The sequence below is a fragment of the Triticum aestivum genome, chromosome 6B, assembly GCF_018294505.1.
Source record: "Triticum aestivum cultivar Chinese Spring chromosome 6B, IWGSC CS RefSeq v2.1, whole genome shotgun sequence".
NCBI classification, from domain to species: domain Eukaryota; kingdom Viridiplantae; phylum Streptophyta; class Magnoliopsida; order Poales; family Poaceae; genus Triticum; species Triticum aestivum.
In genome coordinates this window covers 215,374,289-215,399,929 of record NC_057810.1, presented here as the reverse complement: position 1 = coordinate 215,399,929, position 25,641 = coordinate 215,374,289, and the positions used below count along the sequence as shown (strand labels likewise).

The window sequence follows — 25,641 nt, the reverse complement described above, 5'->3', positions numbered from 1 at the left end:
GAATCCCGCAACTCCATCTCGTCGGTTTGTGTTGAAAACTTTCTTTTCCAAACATGTTGTCTGAAATATCCTGTTTCTAACCAGATCTGAATCTCAGGCAGATATGATGGTTGGAACATTTCCAACATGTGCATGTTGTTTCCAGCTTGCACCCCATCGGGCCAATTTTCCATGGGTTGTCCTTCTCGGCAGTTGCTGTCCAGGATCATCTTCAAAAGTGGTCTTGTCATGGGTCCCATTCATTTCCGGTGATAAGCAAAAGTCATCCATTGCGTTGTCTTCAACAAGGTAGTCCACATCATCCATCCTAGTCCGAGTATGCCATTTCTTCGAGATCTTTCAAACGATCATTTATCAATTGCCTTAGGCTGGTATAAAGAGTTTCAATGATCTCTGAATCAAAAGTAATTCTTTTTGCCACTTAAGGGAATAGTTCTTCGAGTCACCTTTTCCAAAGTGCCCCGTTACGGGATCATGGCAATTATTTCCTCGCCACCTTGACACCGTCCACCATCTTTCTAAGCGTGGAATTGTTGCCCACCAAATCAAACCCCGTCGCTTGTTCTTCCATCCCTCTCGATGTGTTTCGTGTCTCAGCTCGAGAGATGTTTCAATGTCTCACTTGATGAGTGATCCTGAGTTGTTCGATCTTCGAGAAGATCGATCCTTCTGGAGTTTTCCCTTTTCCTCTCATTGTCATGTTAGTTGGAGTTCTCAGAGCAAGACATCAAGACAAAGATGGTGATCGTGTCAACGTTCTTATGAAGTGCAACCTGGACCGTGAAGACCGTGTTAGCTTGTGCCCCCTCTGTCTTCTTACCTCACGACTTGAATCTCGGGACGAGATTCTTGTTTAGTGGGGGTGAGCTGTCACATCCCTAGTTCTGGTATGCACTGAGCTAGCTAGTCATGTGTTGCATCATGTTTAAATTCGTTTGAAACTTGAAACAGGGATTGCCTAAACCCTAACATCAAAGGAATTCACTATGTTCAACTAAAATAATTTCAGTGAATCCAAATGGCTTTCAAAAATGTTCATCATTTCTGGAAATGCTGGAAACAGTAACCAGAGGTGTTGCACATTTTTCCATGACATATTTGGGCTCTGAATTAAATCATATGGTATTTTCATTTGGGCATTAATATTTTAAATGCTCAAATAATCATAAACTAAAATGTTTACTGTTGGATATATTCTAAACAGTAGCCATGATTAGTTTCATGATTTTTGGATCTGTTTAAGTATTTTAAATAAAGCCCTGAAGACTACAGAATAATAGAAAAAACAAAAACAATAAATAAAAGAGAGAGAGAGAGAGAAAGAGAGAGAGAGAGAGACTTACCTGGACCTACCTTCTATGCAGCCCACCTGGCCGGCCCAGCTGGCAGCCCAGCCAACTGGCCCAGCCCACCACCGCCTCCTTCCCTGTCATCTTCCTCCTCTGCCAGGAGGACGCGCGTGTGGCCGACGCGCGCGCCCACACGCCCCGGCCACCTCCTGCTTGCCGCCCCTCCCCCCTCGACACCCTGGCCGTCCCTGGTGACGCCACGCATCACCCTCGGTCCCCTCTCACTCTCTCCCATGCCTCTCCCCTCTCTGCTCTCTCACCCTCTCGCGCCCGAGCGCGCTCATCGCCGCCGCTCGCTGCTGCCACGGCCACCGGCCACCGCACGCCTCACCGACGCGCCCAGAAGCTCCGTCTCGACGTCCTCGACCCCCTCGGCGAGCCACGAGGCCCCGGACGCGCCGCAACACCGCCAATGCCGCCGTTTCCCTCGTCGGCCACCGAAGATCGTCGTCGTCGATTCGCCGTCTCCCGAGCATCCCCGAGCCCGCTAACCATCCCTACGGATCCACTGTGAGCTCCTGCCCCTTCTCCCCCTCTCCGTTTGCCTTCTTGTGCACCACAACGACCACACCGAGCTCGGCCGCACCCGCCGCCGCCACCGCACGTCACCGTCGTGGCCACAGCCATGTTGGCTTGATTCCGAGCATGCCATCGTCTTCACCGTACTCGCAGAAGCCCGTAGCACCTCCCCACGCGCCTCGCCGTGCCTCATAGCGACGGCTTCGACCTCGCCCGAACTCCGGCGACCGCCAAGGTCGTCGCCGGCAACGTTTCCGGCCACCCCAGCATCTCCCACCGCCACCACCCGACGCACGCGAGCTCCAGCTCCATGTAGCCTCCCTCCATCGTCGATTTGGTCGCCGGAGGAGGAAACCCGCACCTCTCCGCCGTCCCTGGCCCTGCCGGCGACGAGCCCCGGGTCAACTCCGGCGAGTTTGACCCGGTTTGACCCCAGTTTGACTTCCCCCTGAGTCACTGACGAGTGGGCCCAGGCCCCAGCTAATCCTAGATTAGTTTTTAATTAAGTTTAATTACTCCACTGACATTTTTAGTTAGTAGTAGTTTAACACTAATTAATTTAGATTAGATTAGTTAGTCACTGATGTGTGGACCCCACACGTCAGGTTTGACCTGGACCCGGCGCTGTTGACCTGCTGAGGTCAGGATGACCTAATGCTGACGCAGTAAACATTTTCTGGTATTAAAATAAATCAGAAATGATTTATAACTTTCAGAAAATGATCTAAACTTCTAAAATTCATAGAAATTCAACCGTGACTCCAAATCAAATAAATTATATATGAAAAATTATCAAAAAAATTCAAGGAATCCATCTGTACCATTTTCATGCATGTTTGAACAATGTTTGTCCTCTGTTTTGGACAAAACAAATAAAGGGCATTTAAATAATCATATATGGAGTTGGAATTTGAATCATGTATTCAAACCAACTTCATTTAAATCATAGCTAGGTGCATTAGCTCAAATCACAGCATATTGCCATGTCATGATCATGCATCATATTGTGGCATTGCATTGATTGTGTTCTTTCTCAGTTGCCGGTGTTTGTCCCCTCTCGATAGACGTGGTTCCGACGACGAGTTCGATGACACCGATGAAGAACTATATTATCTTCAGAAGTGCCAGGCAAGCAAAAACCCCTTGTTCATTTCGATACAATCCCACTCTCTCGCTCCTGCTCTCTTTTACTGCATTAGGACAACAACGATTCATCTGTTACTTGCTGCGGTAGTTGAACCCCTTTATCCTCTGCATGACCTGTCATTGCCACAGTAAATAGATGAAACCCACTAGCATGAGTAGGAGTTGCTTGAGCCCTGATGTGCCTACTCATTCATGCTTGTTTGTCATGCCTGCTATTGCTTAGAGCTGAGTCAGTTCTAATTCATCGGGGATGAATCAGAGGTGTGTGAACATGTCCTACTGTGTGTGAGCTAAGTGTGTGAACACGATTTGGTAAAGGTATCGGTGAGAGGCCATGTAGGAGTACATGGTGGGTTGTCTCATTGAAGCCGTCCTTAGGAACTGAGTTCTGTGTTTGTGATCCATGATTCAGCTACTACCATACATTGGGCCCTGAAATATGACCCCGCTCGACTTCTTATTCACTCTAGTCCTCTGTCCAGGAGTTGCAAGTAGTTTCTGGTGTTTGTAGCCTACTGGAGGCCGTGGACAGCGCTGACCGTGGGGTGGGCTGTGATGTGGTAGGTACGTGGCCGGGTACACCGGGCACCCGTTAGGTGTCTCGGAACCCTGTTCACATCGTTCGGGGCCGTATGTGGAAACCTCGGCCGGACTCCCTGCGGATGGAACCTGAATAGGCGATAAACCTGGACTAGAGACTTGAGTGTTTAGGTAGGTCGTGGTCTACACCCACGTCGGCTTTCGCTTGAAGTCTGCCGAGCACATGTCGTGTGCAGACGCTAAGTGGTGGAAACATGTATGAAGAAGTACACCCCTGCAGGGTTAACATCATCTATTCAAATAGCCGTGTCCGCGGTAAAGGACTTCTGGGTTGCCTATAACAGTTCATAGACAAGTGAAAGTGGATACTCTAAAATACGCAAGATAAGCGTGAGTGCTATGGATGGCGTTCTCGTAGGGAGACGGGAGCGGATCCATGGTGGTGTATTGATATGGTGAATATGTGGACTCGTGTGCGCCACCTCAAAAGAGTTACTTGCAGTCGTAGTTCAGGATAGCCACCGAGTCAAAGCTGGCTTGCTGCAGTTAAACCCCACCATCCCCTTTGTTGATAATGATGCATATGTACCTAGATCTGATGTAAGTCTTGCTGGGTACATTTGTACTCACATTTGCCTATTTTATGTTTTTGCAGAGAGACGTCAGTCTCGTTAGTAGTTCCGCGTGGACTTCGACGTTTAGCTTGTTACCTCAGCTACGATCTTGTGCCCTCGGCAGGATCTGGTAGATAGTCAGGCTTTTCAGCATTTTTCATTTGTAGATGTCTGTACTCAGACATGATAAGCTTCCGCATGTGCTTGATCTGTATGCTCTGAATGTTGGGTCATGAGACCCATGCTTGTAATATCGCGCTACTCGGAGCCTATTGAATAAATACTTGAGTCGTAGAGTTATGTTGTGATGCCATGTTGTATTTACACATATCGAGCATATTGTGTGTATGTTTGAAATGCTTGGTATGTGTGGGATCTGACTATCTAGTTGTTTATCCTTAGTAGCCTTTCTTACCGGGAAATGTCTCCTAGTGCTTCCACTGAGCCATGGTAGCTTGCTACTGCTCCGAAACACTTAGGCTGGCCGGCATGTGTCCTTCTTCGTTCCTGTGTCTGTCCCGTCGGGAAAATGTCACGCGATGAATACCGGAGTCCTGTTAGCCCGCTACAGCCCAGTTCACCGGAGTCCTGCTAGCCCAGTGCTACAGCCTGGATTCACTCGCTGATGACCGACACGTTCGATGCTGGGTCATGGATGCCTGTCCCTGTAAGTCTGTGCCACTTTGGGTTTACGACTAGCCATGTCAGCCCAGGCTCCTTATCATATGGATGCTAGCGACACTATCATATACGTGTGCCAAAAGGCGCAAACGGTCCCGGGCAAAGGTAAGGCGACACCCGTGGGAATACCGTGTGTGAGGCCGCAAAGTGATATGAGGTGTTACATGCTAGATCGATGTGGCATTGAGTCAGGGTCCTGACGTAGCACCTTGCTGCAAGCCTGCAACGAGCGGTGAGTAGGATTTTCCCGGGAGCTCCTATGGGGGACCTCCTATTCGACGTGTTTTGCGTCAAACAGTTCCGCGACGCATAAGGGCACGCGCGACTCGGCTGGCCCATTGGTGGTGTCGCGAGCAGACTACTGGTAGCCTACTAAAATAGGCAAAAGTGCTGGATTCGAACACAGGATCTCCTACACATATGCTAGTGTTGCTAGCCAAGTGAGCTGGCGTGGTTTCTGGTTGATATACCAGCGCCAACTTATAAGAACAAACAACTACCAAATCCGAAATATTTTAAATTTCGAACTCAAACACTTTTTTAGAACGGGAATAGTTTTATAAACTCAACTACTTTTCAAATCCGTGAATTCTTTTTAGGAAACTCACATTTTTTGAAAACAGTTATTCCCCCTTGAATGTTATTTTCTGTACGTGTAGTGTAGCATATAGATTTTTTAAAAATTGAATGTATTTTGGAAAACACAAAAAGAAATTTTGAGGAAATGTGAACAAAATTTTGATTATCAAACAGATTTCGAAAATTTGGTGAACATTTTGGAAAACAAGAACAAATTTTGTGAAGGTGATTTGAAAAAAGTGTACTTCTTGAAAGTGTCTATGTTGAAAATGTGCAAGCATTTTCTGAACACATTTTCAACAACAGGAATATTTTTTCAAATACATAACAAACTATGAAATTCTGAAGAAAAAAATTGAAACCGCAAACCTTTTTTGAATTTTTGAACAAATATCTGGAAAAATGGAACAATTCATGAAATTCCGAATAAAAAATATAACTAAGAACATTTTTTCAATTTGTAAATCAAATTTAGAAACATGAAATATTTTGTTAATATGTCAACAAATTTTGGAAAGGAAAATACTTTTTAATTTGTGGACAGTAATATTTTTTGAAATTCCCAAACATATAACAATTTGTGAAAAAAATTTAATCACATGAACATTTTTTGAATCTGTGAATTTTTTTTGGAAATTGGAACTTTTTTGAAATAAAATATTGGGTTTTGAACAAAATTAAAAAACATGAATTTTCGAACTTTTATGTAAACATGAACACTTTGCGAATTTGTGAACAAAATTTTCAAATCATGAACATATTTTGATTTTTAGAACAAATTTAAAAATGGAGAACAATTCAGAAAATCTTAATCAATTTTCTTGAATTTGCAAAAAAAATTGAAAACATGAACAATTTTGAATTTGTGAACAAAAATAAAATAAATTTTTTTGAATTTGCGAAAACAAATTCAAAACATGAACAATTTTTGAAAAGAAAATTTCAAAACAAGAACACTTTTTGAAAATGACATATATATTTTGATTTTTTAGAACAAAATTTGGAAACATGAACAATTTTTGAATGTGTGATCAAAATACGAAAAAATAACCTTTTCTGAAATTCCCAAACATGTTTTGAAAATATGAATATTTTTTGAATATACGAACAATTTTTGCAAATTGTTCTTTATTTTGAAAAACGTTCAAAATTTCCACAATTGGTTGTCTTCCAAAAAATGTTCGTAAATTCAGAAATTCTTCACATTTTTCAAAGTTAAGAACAATTTCCAAACATGATTTTTTTTAAAATATAAATTAACCTTGAAAAAGAAAAACGAAAAAAGAAAAAAAAACAGAACGAAAAAAAGAAATGAATCTGAAACAGAAATAAAAAGAAACCGAAAACCGGAAAAGAACCCACAAACCGGTTCAGGGAACCTTCTAGAAGGTTCCCGAAACCGGCTGGCTGGTTAATGTGGTTGTACGTGCAGGTCTACCTAACTGGGCCGGCCCATCGTGTTGCTGCTCGGTGGCTCGCGTGTGCGAAGAGCCGGCAGTTTGACGCAAAGAGCGGCAATGGGGCATTTCCTATTTGGCGCTTAAGCGCCCGTTCGCAAACGGGCGCCTGCAGGCGTGGCTGGTTGGGCTCGGCCCTGTTAGCTCTACTCCCTTTTCTGCTAAAAAGGACAAAATGACAGCGTGGTTAACAATTCGAACCTGCGACCACCCCTCGATTGTTGGCTGTTCTAACCACCCCGCCAACTAGTGCTGTCCTGTTAACCTTCTAACCTATTCTTCTTTTAATTGATATTTGTCGTTTTTTCTTTTTCCTTTTTCCTTTTTCCTTTTTTTCCTTTTTTGGTTTCTGTTTTTTTCGTTTTCCTCTTTTTCCTTGACCGCAAATACGTGAACTTTTTTTCATTGATGAACTTTTTATGAATTTCGATGAACTTTTTATTTCATTTTCGATGAACTTTTTTGATTTTGATGAACTTTTTTCAAAATGGATGAACTCTTTTTTTATTTGCGATGAACTATTATTGATTTCGATGAACTTTTTTCAAAATAGACGAACATTTTTCAGAATCAATGAACTTTTTTTGAAATCAGATTAAATTTTTTTCAAAATTGATATACTTTTTTCAAAAATCTATGAACCTTCTTTAAAGAGATGTACTCCCTCCGTCCCAAAATTCTTGTCTTAGATTTGTCTACATACGGATGTATCTATTCACATTTTAGTGTTAGATACATCCGTATCTAGATAAATATAAGACAAGAATTTTGGGACGGAGGGAGTACTTTTTTTCAAATGGATGAACTTTTGTTTACAGTTGTAAACCTGTTTTTATTTCATATTTTTTATTTCGACGCGTTTTGTGTCAAACACTTCCGCGACGCATAAGGGCACACGCGACTGGGCTGGCCCATTGGTGGTGTCGCGAGCAGACTACTGGTAGCCTACTAAAATAGGCAAAAAGTGCTGCATTCGAACACAGGATCTCCTACACATATGCTAGTGTTGCTAGCCAAGTGAGCTGAAGTGGTTTCTGGTTGATATACCAGCGCCAACTTATAAGAACAAACAGCTACCGGCAAATCCGAAATATTTTAAATTTCGAACTCAAACACTTTTTTAGAACGGGAATAGTTTTATAAACTCAACTACTTTTCAAATCCGTGAATTCTTTTTAGGAAACTCACATTTTCTGAAAACAGTTATTCCCCCTTGAATGTTATTTTCTGTACGCGTAGTGTAGCATATAGATTTTTTAAAAATTGAACATATTTTGGAAAACACAAAAAGAAATTTTGAGGAAATGTCAACAAAATTTCGATTATCAAACAGATTTCGAAAATTTGGTGAACATTTCGGAAAACAAGAACAAAAATTGTGAAGGTGATTTGAAAAAAGTGTACTTCTTGAAAGTGTATATGTTGAAAATGTGCAAGCATTTTCTGAACACATTTTCAACAACAGGAATATTTTTTCAAATACATAACAAACTATGAAATTCTGAAGAAAAAAAATTGAAACCGCAAACCTTTTTTGAATTTTTGAACATACATCTGGAAAAATGGAACAATTCATGAAATTCCGAACAAAAAATATAACTAAGAACATTTTTTTCAATTTGTTAATCAAATTTAGAAACATGAAATATTTTGTAAATATGTCAACAAATTTTGGAAAGGAAAATATTTTTTAATTTGTGGACAGGAATATTTTTTTAAATTCCCGAACATATTCCAATTTGTGAACTAAATTTAATCACATGAACATTTTTTGAATCTGTGATATTTTTTTGGAAATTGGAACTTTTTTTGAAATAAAATATTGGGTTTTGAACAAAATTAAAAAACATGAATTTTCGAACTTTTATGTAAACATGAACACTTTCCGAATTTGTGAACAAAATTTTCAAATCATGAACATATTTTGATTTTTAGAACAAATTAAAAAATGGAGAACAATTCAGAAAATCTTAATCAATTTTCTTGAATTTGCAAAAAAAATTGAAAACATGAACAATTTTGAATTTGTGGACAAAAATAAAATATATTTTTTGAATTTGCGAATAAATTTTCAAAACATGAACAATTTTTGAAAAGAAAATTTGAAAACAGGAACACTTTTTGAAAATGACATATATATTTTGAATTTTTAGAACAAAATTTGTAAGCACGAACTATTTTTGAATGTGTGAACAAAATACGAAGAAATAACATTTTCTGAAATTCCCAAACAATTTTTGAAAATGTGAATATTTTTTGAATATACGAACAATTTTTGAAAATTGTTCTTTCTTTTGAAAAGCGTTCAAAATTTCCACAAATGGTTGTCTTCCAAAAAATGTTCGTAAATTCAAAAATTGTTCACATTTTTCAAAGTTAAGAACAATTTCCAAACATGATTTTTTAAAATATAAAGTAACCTTGAAAAAAAAACGAAAAAGAAGAAAAAAAACAGAACGAAAAAAGAAATGAAACTGAAACAGAAATAAAAAGAAACAGAAAACCGGAAAAGAACCCACAAACCGGTTCCAAAACCGGCTGGCTGTTTAATGTGGTTGTACGTGCAGGTCTACCTAACTGGGCCGGCCCAACGTGTCGCTGCTCGGTCGCTCGCGTGTGCGAAGCGCCGGCAGTTTGACGCAAAGAGCAGCAATGGGGTATTTCCTATTTGGCGCTTAAGCGCCCGTTCGCAAACGGGCGCCTGCAGGCGTGGCTGGTTGGGCTCGGCCCAGTTAGCTCTACTCCCTTTTCTGCTAAAAAGGACAAAATGACAGCGTGGTTAACAATTCAAACCTGCGACCCCCCCTCAACTGTTGGCTGTTCTAACCACCCCGCCAACTAGTGCTGTCCTGTTAACCTTCTAACCTACTAGTAAACGCGCACGTGCAACGCACGTATCCTAATAAATCAAAATAAAAGTATGAACTTTTGTATTGTTTTACTGGAACATTTAAATGCGTGTCACACTCAATGATTTCAATGTAATAATTTATTTTAGATTAAGTTATAGGTCTTGTTTGACCAGCGAAAGAATTCCATTGTTGAAATGCCGTGATTCCAAAATTCGAAAAATGAAAATGAAAAAAACTCGCACGTGAACAAACGACCAATACACATGTCTTCACATAAAATTAACGGTCACATAAATGTATTGTAATTGAGTAAGCGTGCACGTGCAACGCACGAATAACCTAACGTAGGAATTCCTCACTTCGCATGTGTGTCCAACAATATCTGATTTAGGAACAAGCTCATGTCATACATGCACGAGAAAAACGCCATATTCACAAATCAAAGTCAATCTTAACACGTAGAACAATGTCACCTTGGAGTTGACTTGCTTTATAGTTTCTTTTATCTACAGTGCACTAAAGTCCAGTTATTTTTTAATGACTTCATCTACACACAATACGTGAATGGTGTAGGTATCCCCCGCAAAAAAATGGTGTAGGTATGTGGTGGCCTCTTGGAGCTGAGACAGTTAGTAGTTCTTCATTAGCACCACCATACACAACGACGATATGTTGTACTTCTCTAATAAAAATCACAAAGTTTCATATCATTCTTTCAAATCATGACTAAACAATGAATTAATCATCTAACTTAGTGACATAGAGGATGCAACAGACCTTTTATGCTGCCTGAATAGTTGTATATATTGTCAATAACTCAATATCATACCCAGTTTATTGATCACTCGAAGATACCACTATGGTTGCAAGGAAGGGACTGTATTAAAAACATGGTATATCCAACATAGAGGATGCAACAGACCTTTTATGGCTGATAGTTTCCTGAATAATTGTATTGTCAATAACTCAATATCATACCCAGTTTATTGATCACTCAAAGATACCACTAAGGTTGCAATGAAGGGACCAAATGAAAAACATGGTATATGCACTGATAACAAATAAATAATAAGTAGGTTAGTACTGCAACAACATACATGTCTTTACATACACTTGTATAAATATGTCAACCCATTGTGTCACAAAAGTAAGAAATATGAACTTTTCATGTAAGAGTAGCAGGCATATAAATGGTTTTACAAACATACACATATACAAAGACGAAACAAGAATTTTTGTTGTATTATATATCTCTCTTAAAAAAATCCTTGTTTAAGTCCAGCAAATGTAACCCGGTTTGATTACCTAGCAGATGAAAATAATATGATTAGTAGATAGAAGCGTGTCCTGGAAATAGTTAAATCTTTAGGTTTAAACATTTACCGTTATAAAGAAGACACTAAAATAACTTAAGATTGCTGAAGTAAGAGCATGGTTACCTGCAAGATTTCTTAGAATCATTACCTAAAGTAACTCCAGGGAATGAGAGATTACCTACAATAACTCTAGGGAATGAGATAAATTTGGAAGTGCACTGCAGAAAAGAGTAGGAGAAACCAAGCATGAGATTCCGAATCACACTTGCATCTTGCTCTTTGCTCCAGAACTTACTGAAAGCACACCTGATCAAGTATATAAGGCATCAACGATTTCCTGATTTGTTAATAGAAAATCTGGTCGATTTATTATCAAGAACTATGTGCACCGTACATCAATGCAGCGCACGCTAGCTCTAAATAAAACATCTAATTACGATTTAAAATTTGGAACAGAAGCTAAGCTTAAATTACATGCTTGAGATAGCAAGTAGTAGATTGGATATTCAAGTAATGGTTACCTAAAATATCAATGTAAACTCATGGATAATAGTGTTTGTGTACACATACGTTGAACGGACCGGTAACCATAAGATCAGTACTTGTGTGATGATGAGTATGTGCATGAAAAAAAAAAGTTCAGTTGACTGCTTGTACGTGCTAAGGTTCAGGCATGTATGGATATGAATTATGAATGGATAGAAAGGAAAGGTTGGTACATGCACGTTCATCTAAAAAATAGAGATATGCATGTACATGTGTTTTGACATGTTGTACGCATACATAATGTGTTAGACTTGATTATATCTTGGAATCTATGCATGCTACAATATATTGATTCTTGATTGCAATTTTTTAAACCCTAAAATGGGAACTTCATTTTTATTTATTTGACATCCATAAGAAATATGAATATTTGAAATTCACTTTTTAGGTGGGATCATAAGTGCGCCCATGGGATTTAAATCTCGGCACACAACAGAGTATTTAGTTACCAGATTTACATATTTATCCATGGTCTCCCTTTGTTTCTAGGCATGTTATAACTTATAACAAACATGTGCATGTCTCCTTACTAATCAATTTTGCTTGCTTGGATTGTACACAGCTCTGAAAAAATCATATGAATATCAGGTCTGTGCAAAATAAAAACTGCACTCCATACATGGATAAAAGAGAATTTAGATCCAGCATGCAACACTACCAGAAACAATATGAATAGCCCCAAATTCTTATGAGTAAACAAATTAGTTCTGAATCTGGTAGAGCAATCTGTGAGTAAAAATAGCAATCAAAAAGATAGATTGACCAAGCCCCGGCATTAAAATTAATAAATCAATCGAACCCAATAAAAAAATCAACAATATCTTATGCTTACCTCATATATGACTACGGGGAGTTATTTCTACTGATTCCATTGTGAGAGCAGATCTAATTCACCTTCTTTGTTGCTGCAAACTATAATTATAGTTAACTGATTTGCTTGCATGGCTGAAAAACAGAAAATTGATACAGCCGTCTACTGTTAGCACAAAAGTCACATCTATAAAGGAGTGCTACAATGCTCTTATTTTTAATTAAGATGAAACCCTACGACTGTCCTAATTTAGTCACTTAAATTCTCATGATACTGGGACGGTGTCAAAAATTTCCTTGCTTCGTGAGGCGCGGAAACAACCCTTTCGTCAGTCTCATACAAAGTTCACTCTTCATCAGTCAGGCAACATGAATCCGAATTAAAAGGAAAACAATTCTTGCCTTGTCAATTCCATCTTGCTCCTCCTTCACATACTCAGATCCAATACCTCCCATCCTAGTACAAATTGTCACCATTCAAATGTGAGAAGGTGCATAACTGCATATGTAAGAGAGAAAGAGTGGTTCAGAAAAAGAAAGAGATGTAATTACAGGTTGCGTTCAGAGACAAATTAAGTGCAATATGTCTGTTATCTATCTAAATATACAGCAACCAGTAGCATCATACAAAAAGCAACATACATGCGCCTCACACAGCAGTGACAGCTCCACCATTGAGTACTCACAAGCAGCAGCAGCTTCACCAGCGAGCACGCGCTCACAATACACAACAGCAACTTCCAGCGGCAACCCGAATCTATCATCTTTGTGCTCTGTTCTCTGCTCCCTCTCCCTCTCTCTCCCTGTTTCCCTCTCTTTTTTCTCCACATGAGCCGTCCAGGTCTTTCACTCGGGTAGCGGAGAGCCGGCGAGGCTGCAACCACGAATTCATAAAAAAATGTCCACGTAAGAGTCCACGCGATGATGCAGACCTACGATATAGGAGGATGGAGGCGCTCACCAGGGAGGGGTGGCAGCGGTAGCCAGGGGGCGGACGGGGGCGACGGCGGACGGGCGGCAGCGGCAGCCAGCGGGCGGATGGGGGCGGCGGCGGACGGGCGAGCGGTTGCGACCGGGAGGGGCGGCACTCGGGTGGCTGGGAGATGGAGATGGCGGGCGAGAGGTCGAGGTCGTGGTCGTGGGTCGTGCGGGCAGCGGTTTTTCTTTTACGACGGGGCAGATTAGCGATGGATGGATTATGGTGGCTTAACGCGTGGTTGCAGCGTTAAACACAGAAAGATTATTGACCATTAGATATTGATGATGGATGGGTGTGATTGTTTGGATCTGCCTCTCTCTTCCTTTTATAGTGGTAGTAGATTCTTCTTTTAATTGATATTTGTCTTTTTTTCTTTTTCCTTTTTCCTTTTTTTCCTTTTTTGGTTTCTGTTTTTTTCGTTTTCCTTGTTTTCCTTGACCGCAAATACGTGAACTTTTTTTCATTGATGAGCTTTTTTTTTCCAAAATCCATGAACTTTTTATGAATTTCGATGAACTTTTTATTTCATTTTCGATGAACTTTTTTGATTTTGATGAACTTTTTTCAAAATGGATGAACTCTTCTTTTATTTGCGATGAACTATTATTGATTTCAATGAACTTTTTTCAAAATAGACGAACATTTTTTAGAATCAATGAACTTTTTTTGAAATCAGATTAACTTTTTTTCAAATTTGATGAACTTTTTTCAAAATTGATATACTTTTTCCAAAAATGTATGAACCTTGTTTAAAGAGATGTATTCCCTTCGTCTCAAAATTCTTGTCTTAGATTTGTCTACATACGGATGTATCTATTCACATTTTAGTGTTAGATACATCCGTATCTAGATAAATCTAAGACAAAAATTGAGGGACGGAGGGAGTACTTTTTTTTCAAATGGATGAACTTTTGTTTGCAGTTGTAAACCTGTTTTTATTTCATATTTTTTATTTCGTAAGAAATAGGAAAGTGGGTGGTTTTCAGAAAAAATGGCTGCTAGCGAGCGGCCAAGCTAGCGACGGATCTAGCGATCGAACTCAGCTACCGTTTTCGTTTCCCCGAGCGTACAGGCCCCGAACACAGTACACCTTCGAGTTCACCACATACGACACCACTAGCCACTCGACCTATCCTGTTCCTGTGGGTAATGTTTACTAACAGCGGCAAAAGCTTAATAAACAAATGTCACACGCTATTTTATTTCACAGAATTTTTTGCAAAAATACCATGAATTTGAAAAGGTTCATGGATTTCGAAAACAATTATTCATATTGGAAAAAAAATCAGAAACCTAAAAAGAGTTCATTAGTTTTCAAAAAAGAGTTCATCAAAATTTGAAAAAAATGTCCGTGGATTTTGAAAATAAAAATCATCGAATTTGAAAAAGGTTCATGAAATTTGAAAAAAAGTTTATTGGTTTTTAAAAACGTTCATCAAAATTGGAAAAAAAGTTAATGGATTTTCAAAAAATATTCAACGAACTTGAAAAATAGTTCATCAATGGAAAACGTTCATCGATATTGAAAAAAGTTTACGATTCTCTAAGAAAAGTTCATCAATTTTGAAAAAAGGTTCATCGCATTTCGAAAAAAGTTCATCAAATAGCTGGCCGACTTCTCTTCATGGATCACCGTTCTATATAGTTGGCCGACTTCTCTTCATGGATCACCGTTCTATATAGTTCATCAATGGAAAACGTTCATCGATATTGAAAAAAGTTTACGATTCTCTAAGAAAAGTTCATCAATTTTGAAAAAAGGTTCATCGTATTTCGAAAAAAGTTCATCAAATAGCTGGCCGACTTCTCTTCATGGATCACCGTAACTCACGCCGACGACGTGCCACACGCACAGAATAACCTGTTGAGCTACTACCTTCGACATGCAAAATTTACCATGAAACTATTAATACATAATTGAAGCCACGCTGTTCCAAAAAAAAACCTGACGAACAAAAAAAAGAAGTTTCACGAATTTGTTTTAAAAAAAGGTTCCTGCATTAAAAAATGTTCACTCATTTCAGGAAAAAGTTCACGGATTTGAAAGCTCATGAAATTTTAAAAAGGTCAGTAAGGAAAGTTCAGTGTACATCGAAAAATGTTCAATGGGTATTTAAATAGTTTTTCAGCGCATATCACAAAATTGTTCAATGTGTAGTTAAAAATTGTTCAGATTACATTAAAAAAATGTCGAATGTATAAAATCTGTTCATCTTATATAAAAAAATGTATAATATGTTTTAAATTATTTCAATGTATATCACAAAAATGTTCGCTGTGTAGTTAAAAATTGTTCGACGTACACCGAAAAAATGTTCAGTGTATATTTGAAAATCGCTCGTCATATATAAATTTTTGTTCCTGTTCTCAATAATTTTCACGTTTTAAAAAGTTCATGGAATTTTAAAACTTTCATCGAATTTTAAAAATAGTTCATCAATTTGAAAAAAGTTCATTCAATTTTAAAAATTTCATGAATTTTAAAAAATTCGCATTTATTTTTTTAACAGAAAGAAAAAGAAGGAAACGGGCCGGCCTAGCACGGCGCGGGGGTATGCGCCCGTTTGCGGCAACAGAAGAAACGGGCGCTTGAGGCGCCCGTTAGGAAATGCCGATTTGTGTTGTCTCATCTCAAAAAACAAAAAAGAGGATATGTGACTGTAGGACAGAGATCCAATGGCTTCCCCATAACAAGTCACGTTGTAACTGGCGGGCGGGCAACCGTTGGATGCAGGGTGGACGGTTCAGATTGAATACTGTAGCGCGAGCACTGTGTATGGTACTGTAGACCGGGGTACTGTGGATGGTCTACTGTAGACGAGTGTAGCTCGTGGGTGCTGTTCACACAGATCTGTCCGTTGATCCTTGATCGAACGGTGTGGAGAGGGGAACCAGTCATCATAGTGTTCACGGTGACTTGCTCACAACAAGTCACTGGATCTCAATCCGTGACCGTATATATGTTGTCTTGCAGGGGCGGAGAAAGCTTAACCCTAGCCCCTCAATTTTGCCACCGTCTCTCTCGATTCCTTCCATCCAGTTCCGAACCCTTCTTCCCCTTCTCCCCCATGGCTGCCGCCAATTGGAATCCGCCTACCCTTCCCGAGTGCGACGGTTACGACGCCGCCGTCCTCCTCGACACGCGGTGCTACATAGCCGATCTTCACAACTGCACCACCGCCTGGGGCACCACGAGCAGAGGCTCCCCGATCCAGGTGACCTTCTGCGCCGCCCGCCCGCCTCTCCTCTCCCACTTTTGCGTCCGCTGCCCCGACCTGGACTTCCTCCGCTCAAAGCCTATAGTCGTCGCCACCGACGCCGACCTCGTGCTCCTCCGCGTCCCCATCGACCTCAAGGCGCCCCTTGATGCACGGTCCTGGGACTACTTCGTATACAAGCCGCAAGCCCATCAGCTGGACCTGCTCCCGAACCCGCACCCCATGAGCTTCCACGACTCTGCGACCGCCCTCCTCAGCCGCGAAGACGGCGCCTGGTACGCCGTCGCCGCCATCAGCAGTTGGTGCCCAGTGTACGAGAGCAATGGTGACTCGATCATTAGGTGGGATTTCCGCCTCCACCTGTACCGCTCCTCCGATTCCAAGGGTTGGACCACCACACCTGTGTCAGTGGAGGAGCTTGTGAGGGACAAGCTTGTCCCGTTGCCTTGCGATGTGGAGGCTGAGATGATGTATCACAAGACGGCCAAGACTCTCCCAATTGGTGGTGAGCGTGGTACTGTAGCCTGGGTGGACCTCTGGCGTGGCATCCTCCTCTGTGATGTACTCGGGGAGCGACCAGTGTTCCAAGACATCCCACTACCTGTACCTGCAAGGGGAAACTGGGGTCGTCTCCTCGAGCAATGTGAGCCCAACTATGTCCGTGATGTTGCCATCACTCGGCACAAAGACACTATCAAGTACATTGAGATGGAAACCTGGCCACCAAGAAAGTTGATGAAGACCCCTGATTCCTATTCGGAATGGGTGCGCTCTAAGTCAAGCATCACTCAGGTGATCCCTGGTGGATGGAAGGCCACAACATGGAGCATGCCAATACCAGTTGGGTCATTCACTGATTGGCAGCTTGACTGTCGAGTTGAAGCCAATGATGTTAGCATGGATACCAGCAACCCGCATCAGTGCAACCTGCTGTCTAGGCTGAGCGGCAGCAACACCGTGCCAATATTGCCGAAACTTCTGATGGCATACCCTACTATCAGCATAGATGATGATATTGTCTACTTTATTTATACTACCAAACCCAGGCACATGGGAAAATTGGAGTTGGTGATTGCTGTCGATGTGAGGAACAAAGCCCTCCGAGGAGTAGCCGAGCTTGATGCCCAGAAGAAGTTCATTAGCGTGCCTGCCTTTTGCACCTGTAAGATCTGCAAATATCCGAGGAAGAATACAGGTAACTAACTTTTGTATTCTGCTACGTGCTCTATGTTTTTGTGTGTTACTATCGGTATGAATGCCCTTCTTGTCATGCTGAAAATCCAGGGACATATAAAGTTTGTTTTGCATTTGATGCTTTGGTAGGGTCTGAACGACCAAGCTGTTTTGAGCTAGAGCTTAGCAAGTTGGCACACTTAATTCAGAGCCACTGCTTGATTATGACAATGTGATGTGATGGGAGGCTATTCGTATGGGTAGTTATGTACAGTTTTTATGTTGTGTTTGTGTCTAACCCTTGTCAAATTGAAGTTACTCCATGTTAAATACTCGCTGAAATAAGTTACTCCACGTTTTTATTCAATGGGAGTACTGAACTTGTGTTGTGTTTGTGTCTAACTCTTGTCAAATTGTGCAAAAGAACTGGTGTGGAAATGGACTCACAAGTACACAGCTCTCAGGTTCCTTCAGTGTTGCTGGATTTTTGTCAAGTTGAGAAACTGTAGGTTGCATTTTTTTTTGCGGGAAACTGCACATTGCATTTAGGACATATGCTTGTTGATTAAGTGAATTGCGTGCTTGCCTTAACATTATAATGGGAGAGGATAAGCAGGCAAGAAACTGGTTTCAAGATTTTCCCGGCATGGCTATTGAAATTGAATTTGAGAAGACAACGAGGTCCTTATTAACATGGGCCAACCTGAATAAGTGATTGTAGATGCACGTTTTGGTGTCTTATTTTTGTGCTAGTAACTGACAATAAGGGTACTTCTTCTAGTTGATGGAAAATAAACCAGTTATTGTTCTTGACCATTTTTTATTAACATGGGCTGTAACACTTTGATGCAGGCACAGCAGTAGAGCTTAAACGAACTGAAAAAGAAGCTGTTAAGCGAACTGACAAAGATCTTGGAACTGGTAAACCAACTAGGGTGCATGTGAAGGAACCAACCCGCACAAGGCCGCCTGTGAATAAGAGGGTATTGAAGACCTTGGAGTTGCTACAAGCGAGATCCTGGAGCTGCCCAAGGAGACTTGGTGAACAGACGCCCGATGCTGAAATTGCTATCAAGTACTCCCTCCGTTCTAAAATAGATGACCTAACTTTATACTAACTTTGTACTAAAGTTAATATAAAGTTGAGTCATCTATATTGGAACGGAGGGAGTAGCTCGTTTAACTGATTTATGAGGATTGTGCCAAAAATAATTATCAGACATGGGTACTTGATTTATGTGGAACTTGTATAGGCTCGTCTCACCAGAGCTTAACTTGTCCGATTGTTATACTCTGAATCCAAGCAACTTTGTTTTATTTCTTTGAGTGACTAATGTTTTACTGTCAATATTTTTGCGTTTGTTATTGTCTGAGAACTTCTTACTTGTTGATTCCGAGTGGTGGAGCAGCAGTATAGCCCCATGCAAGAGATGGGGAGGCCGAGTCAGGCTGCAGGGTCTTCGTCTCTCTGCTCGACCGTCGTATTTTCAATGAACTTGTGATTTATCCACATCTTCCACCTCAGTACCTAGTTTTATGACTAGCAGGCAGAAGGCACTCCGTGCCTTGTAAGGGAGACCGTACTTGCATTTCTATAGTTTATTTTGTTAAAAAAAACAAATAGTGGATCGGGAATGGACCTAGTGGACCGGAAGCTTTTGTTTAGCTAGCGGTCTCATGTAGGTTCTTCAATATTTTTCTTCTGTAGCGCACAGTCGTGTAGCTAATGGGCTGCCACACTTACCTGGGCCATGTTTATTCTGTCTGTCATCTAGTTTCATTGTATGCCTACATTTTTTCTCTGTAATGACATCTTTTGCTGCTGCTTGAGATAAAATCTTTTTAGTCGGAGACAGCCTATAAGGTAGTGAGAGCCACAGGTAGCTCTTTTGTTCAGTCCGTTTACTATATACGGACCAACTTTACATGATGGTACCAGTTGCAATGTCTTTTTTTTTTCTAGTACTTCCAGCAGACTCATTGATACAACAAACACATGTAAGTTTGCAGATACAGAAACAGGGTCAGTTGGCTGAATTCTTAACATGTCAACTGAAGCACTGTCGCCCAAAATCTAGAACTTCCAAAACTGATGAGCTATCGGACCATTCTGATGAATGAGCTGAACCAACAACCACAACAGAGGTCTAGCACAAAAACTTCCAAAATGCGTATCTTATTCACATCAGCTTACTCTGCAACAAATAAAAAATCTGATTAGTTAATAGAGTGTAACGGAAAGAAGAAGAAAGAGAAGTAACTGTGGTGCAAAGGAGGAAAGAACACCTTCACTTATGTGGTGTGCCCAAAATAGAACAAACAGAAAATCATAAGATCACTGCCATGGTTGAGTTCTACACTTCATGAGAGTCTCAATTAATAAAACTTACTCCCTCCGTCCCATAATATAAGAACGTTTTTGAGGGAGTATAAAGCAGAGCTGGTCTGTGAAAAAGAGGGGGAGCGACACCTTTATTTTCTGAATCAGATTTCCTATGCCATAGTGCATTGATGGTCTATTTCTATACAAAATTCTGAGTAACATTGGTCTCAACTTCACGCTCAGCTTTAATGAAAATTTTCAAGCCTTGCCTGGATGTAAGACGTGACAGTCCTACATACAATTGTCCATTGGAGAACACAGGCTCAGGATGATAAACACATGGCTTTCATAGTGTTTGCCCTTGGCCTATGTTAATAGTCATACTGTAACAAAGGCGAACAGGAATTTGGCATTGCCTTAGAGTGAATGGCCATTTAGTACTTGGTGTATTCAAAACAATCTGAGGGATGCAAAGTACCATAGTGTCAGTAGGATCTAATCCAGCCAAGGCATTTATGCAGTAACAGAGAAATTAGAGCAGCACCGGTAGGAGGCAAAAGATTCGTAACGGCGGTAATAAGACCAAAAACATCTATAGATTCAGACAAATATTATGGACTCAAGTTGAAATAGTAGAAGCTGGCAAAAAAACTGAATATATAGACAAAATACCTATAATAGCTAACCGGACATAAGTACATACTGAACACCAAGAACTCAGAAGCAGCAACATTGTTGCCATCGCCGACAACTCGCAAACACCATATTACGTCATAATGCAACACCTCTCGGAAGTTTAATTGGGCATTTTTATGGCAAGAAAACAAAGTAACTGCATTTGCAATATAGTACAAAGAATTCCGTAAACATACTTCGGCGTTTGTGCAGATCATCTTCCTAATAAAAAATACTAATTGGCCCACAGAAAGTAGATAGCTGACACACTTTCAATCAGTACGCCTAAGTTTGTACCATACGTGCATGCCAAGATTCAAATTTGTACAACAGCCAATGATGCCTTGGAATTTTTGTGGTGGTAAAATTCAGTAAAAAGCACCAGCCAATGATCCTTTGGAATTTTTGTGGCGGTAAAATTCGGCAAAAAGCACTGAGAAATTCACTGTGATGGAGCTCGTCCCGTGGTTGTGGTGGCCGTGGCATGCCATCGTCGTTGTGGTGTAGCCCGTCATACAGGTGGCGGCGGCGGCATCATCATGGTTGACGGTGTTCGGTTACGGACTAACAGAACTGATAAAACTAAGTATAAATACCATGAAGTTTCATGCGTAGATTTCTCCGTAATGTATTCTGAGACATGTTAGTAGGTTCTATGTTGTCTGAACGCTATGACATGCGAGCGAGCATACCAACACTGTGAGTTGTGAGCCAACCACAGGAGAATTGTATGGCCTTGCCTTTGCCTGTTTCCTCAACAAAGCATAGGTACTTGCTCAGATTCCTGACAAAAGAAATATATTCTTGTTCCAGGTTCTCTTTCACGAAAGCATTGCCTATGGTGCAAGAGATGTACTATTTTTCTCCATGAATTAGGTACAGGATACTGAACAATAATGTGGTTTCTTCAGTCTCTTATCCTAGTTTCTGACCAACCAACTAAATGGCGTAGTATCTCTTGGCTTACAATGCACGTCTGCTTAATCTGAAATACCACCTGTCCCTCTAGTCCTGCAGTAACAATAACTCTTGCGGGTACCCCTCGGGGCCGACCCGTATCTAACTGTTAGATGTGTATAGTCCCTTTTCGGTATATCCCTATTGTATAAGGGGTTTTCTGCACTTTGACACACATGTATATGTAATGGCCTTTGGCCCTCAGGAAATACTAGTTGCCATTCATCCAACATGGTATCAGATGCTAGGTTAGCCTCTTGTCCCCGCACGATACAACTCCGTGCGTGCTCTCGATTTTCCTCGTCGCCGGTCGTTTCTGCCCGGATCTGACGCTCGTTAACGAGCTTCTCGCGAAGCTAGTTCCTGCAGCCTGCTCTGCTGCTCGCCTCGTCCAAGCTGCACACGAGCGCTGCCGGCGGCCCATGTGCCCGCCTCCCCCTGTCGCCTGCCTCTTCCCGCCGGCTGCTCTGCCTGGCTGCGGCAGTGCGGCCACCTTCCCCCGGCTTCGCCCACCACCTCCTCCGCTCGGCCGCCCCGGGCTCTGCTCGGTCCGCTCGCCCCCGGCCATTCCTCCGTCCGGCCGGCCCTGGCCATCCCGCCGCCTGGCTGTCTCCTCTGCTCAGGCCCGGCCTCGACCATCCCTTCCCTGGCCGCCCCCTCTGCTCCGGCTGCGGGCTCGCTCCCGCCCCTCCGCATCGCTGAGGCAGCCGCTCGCTAGTTTGGGGCTGTTTTCCCGATCCAGATCGGGTCTCCCCTGAAGGTTGATAAAAAAAAACAGAGAGAGAGAGAGAGAAAGAGAATGGCAGCACTTCCTCATGTCTTCTTCGGGTTATATTGCTGTTCCTCGGTGCTCAGTGATCTTCGATGGCACCAACTATACTGAGTTTGTGGGTTTCATGCGCATCCATATGCGAGGTCTTCTTTTGTGGGGCGTTATCTCTGGCGAGGTTCCCTGTTCGCCCAGCCCTGTTGCTCCGGTGGCTCTTGTTCCACCGGTGCCGCCGGTGCTTCCTGCAGATGCTTCTCAGGCTGATCGGGATGCAGCCAAGGATCTTGATGATGCTGCAGTTGATGCTTATGATCAGCAGGTATCCACATATTCTGATGCTCTTTCTGTCTACCGGGATGATCTGTCTGCTTACACTCAGTGGTGCAATGATGATGCTCGAGCTGCTGTTGTTCTTACTGCGAGTGTCCTACCTCAGTTTGCTTCGGAGTTCATGGGCCTCGGCACTGTTGCAGCGATGTGGTCTTATCTTTGTCAGCGCTATCAGCCCTCTGGTGATGCTCTATACCTCTCTGTGGTGCGTCTGGAGTATGCTCTTCAGCAGGGTGACTCGTCTATCGATGAGTTCTATTCACAGTGCTCTGCCATCTGGCGTTAGCTTGACTCACTGCGGACAGTTGTTTGTGGCACTTGCCATTGTTGCCGGACTATGAGGGCTGACTTGGAGTTTCAAAGGGTCCATGAGTTCTTATCTCGTCTCCGCTCTGAGTTTGAGCCTCGCCGTGCTCACTTGCTTGCTCGTGGTCGTGTTCCTATCTCAGAGATACTTGCTGAGCTTCGTGCCGAGGAGACCCGCCTTCGCTCTGCTGGGTTGCTTCTGGTTCCGTCAGTATTGGCTGCCAGGGCTCCTGTGTCATCTGCACGCCTCACTGCTCCGCCGCTCCTGCCCACTCCTCCAGGGGGGTGAGCCGTCCTCCTTATGCTGAGAAGGGCACGTCGCGCCATGACACCGTCTGTGGTTACTGCTCCCGGCCAGGACATCCAGAGTCCGATTGTCGCCAGAAGAAGCAAGACCAGAGGCACTCCTCCTCCAGCGGGCCTCCTGTGTCTTCCTCGGCTCCGTCACTTACTGACCAGGACATTGTTCGCCTCAAGCGTCTTCTTGCTTCCTCAGGCTCCTCGTCGACTGGCTCTGCTGCTGCTGTGACTGCATCATCCTCCTCGCCATCACAGGCATCTACACAGTCAGGTACATCTTCATGGGTCCTGGATTCTGGAGCCTCCTTTCATATGTCTTCTGATTCTTCCGCGTTGTCTTCTCTCCGACCTCTTGATTCACCTGTTAATGTTCTTACTGCCGATGGCACATCTCTTCCTGTTGCTAGTCATGGTATTCTTTCCACTCCATCTTTTTCTGTTCCGAGCGTTTCACATGTTCCTCGCCTTACCATGAATCTTTTTTCCGCTGCCCAACTTACTGATTCTGGTTGTCGTGTCATTCTTGATATCGACTCTTGCTTCATTCAGGATCGTCGCACCAAGGCTTTGGTTGGTGCTGGCCCCCGGCGCTGTGAGTCAGAGGGCCTTTGGGAGGTTGACTGGCTTTGTGTTCCCTCCGCTGCCACCACTTCTGCCAGCTCTCATGCTCTTGCTGCCTCTTTGTCTGCGTCCTTCCAGCAGTGGCATCATCGACTTGGTCACATCTGTGGCTCTCCCTTGTCTTCCTTAGTTCGTCAGGGCCTCTTAGGGTCTGTATCTGGAGATGTCTCCTTACATTGTAATGGTTGCAGACTTGGCAAACAGACTCAGTTACCTTATCCTACTAGTACGTCTGTATCTCAGCGTCCTTTTGACTTAGTTCATTCTGATGTCTGGGGTCCTGCTCCCTTTGATCGAAAGGTGGTCATCGCTACTATGTTTTATTTATTGATGACTTCTCTCGCTACACTTGGCTCTACTTCATGAAATCTCATAGCGAGGTTCTCCCTATCTACAAACGTTTTGCTGCCATGGTTCACACCCAGTTTGTCACGCCCATTCATACTTTTCGTGCTGACTCCGCTGGAGAGTATATCTCTCAGCTGTTGCGTGGTTTTCTCGCAGAATAGGGTACTCTTGCCCAGTTCTCCTATCCTGGTGCTCATGCTCAGAATGGTGTTGCTGAGCGCAAGCATCGTCGTTTGCTTGAGACGGCTCATGCGCTGATGATTGCTGCTTCCCTTCCACCCCATTTTTGGGCTGAGGCTGTTTCCGCATCCACCTATCTCATTAACATTCAGCCCTCGACCGCTCTGTAGGGTGGCATTCCTATGGAGTGTCTCACTGGTCGCTCTCCTGACTACTCAGCTCTTCGTATGTTTGGATGCGTCTGCTATGTTCTTCTTGCCCCCCGAGAACGCACCAAACTGACTGCTTAGTCGGTTGAGTGTGTTTTCCTTGGCTACAGTGATGAGCACAAGGGCTATCGATGTTGGGATCCTGTGGGTCGTCGCTTGCGCATCTCGCGTGATGTGACTTTTGACGAGTCTCGTTCTTACTACCCACTCTCTTCTTCCTCGAGTTTCTCTATGGATGACCTTTCTTTCCTTCTCCTTCCCGATACACCCTGCTATGTGCCTCATGTGTCACCTCGTCCTCCGGCACCTCTCATTCCTTCTCATTCACCACCGACCTCGTCTTCTCGATCCTCCTCCTCCACCTCTCCCCCATCCTCTCCAGTCCGTCGCCCTCTCTCACCGTTTCCTCTCCACTATACTCGACGATCTCGTACTGAGGATGTCTCCCCTGACGATCCTTCCACCTCTGGTGCACCTCCTCTCACACCTCCTCCGGTTCATAACCTCCGTGCTCGGCCTCGCCCTCCGCCTGATCGCTACTCCCCTGATCGGTACGGTCTCTCTGTTTTGACCGAGCCCACTTCCTATCGCACTGCCATGACTCAGCCTGAATGGCAGCTTGTGATGGCCGAGGAGCTTGCTGCCCTTGAGCGCTCTGGCACATGGGATCTGGTTCCCCTCCCTTCCGGTGTCCGTCCCATCACCTGCAAGTGGGTCTACAAGCTTAAGACTCGCTCCGATGGTTCTCTTGAGCGCTACAAAGCTCGTCTTGTGGCCCGTGGCTTTCAGCAGGAGCAGGGGCGCGATTATGATGAGACATTCGCTCCCGTGGTCCACATGACCA

General features: G+C 42.8%; 1 protein-coding gene and 1 long non-coding RNA gene across 5 annotated transcripts; one reads left to right on the top strand and one right to left on the bottom strand.

The window, feature by feature from the left end:
- Positions 1 to 10,835: 10,835 nt before the first annotated feature.
- LOC123136641 (uncharacterized) lies at positions 10,836 to 13,707 on the bottom strand. 3 transcript variants are annotated; one of them, XR_006467173.1, is made up of 4 exons: positions 13,371 to 13,707; positions 13,052 to 13,283; positions 11,121 to 12,908; positions 10,836 to 11,042 (listed from the first exon to the last, which is right to left on the bottom strand). It is a non-coding gene; the product is annotated as an uncharacterized lncRNA (long non-coding RNA). The 3 variants fall into 3 exon arrangements; XR_006467172.1 differs by having other exon boundaries at positions 10,836 to 12,866; positions 13,371 to 13,706; XR_006467171.1 differs by having other exon boundaries at positions 10,836 to 12,908; positions 13,371 to 13,704.
- A 2,650-nt stretch (positions 13,708 to 16,357) lies between these two features.
- LOC123136640 (uncharacterized) lies at positions 16,358 to 19,127 on the top strand. 2 transcript variants are annotated; one of them, XM_044556063.1, is made up of 3 exons: positions 16,358 to 17,801; positions 18,632 to 18,857; positions 18,953 to 19,127. In XM_044556063.1, coding segments are annotated over exons 1-3 (1,572 nt in total). In that variant the 5' UTR covers positions 16,358 to 16,456; the 3' UTR covers positions 18,954 to 19,127. The 2 variants fall into 2 exon arrangements, with proteins under 2 accessions (XP_044411998.1, XP_044411997.1); XM_044556062.1 differs by having other exon boundaries at positions 16,362 to 17,801; positions 18,632 to 19,127.
- The last annotated feature ends 6,514 nt before the right edge of the window (positions 19,128 to 25,641 follow it).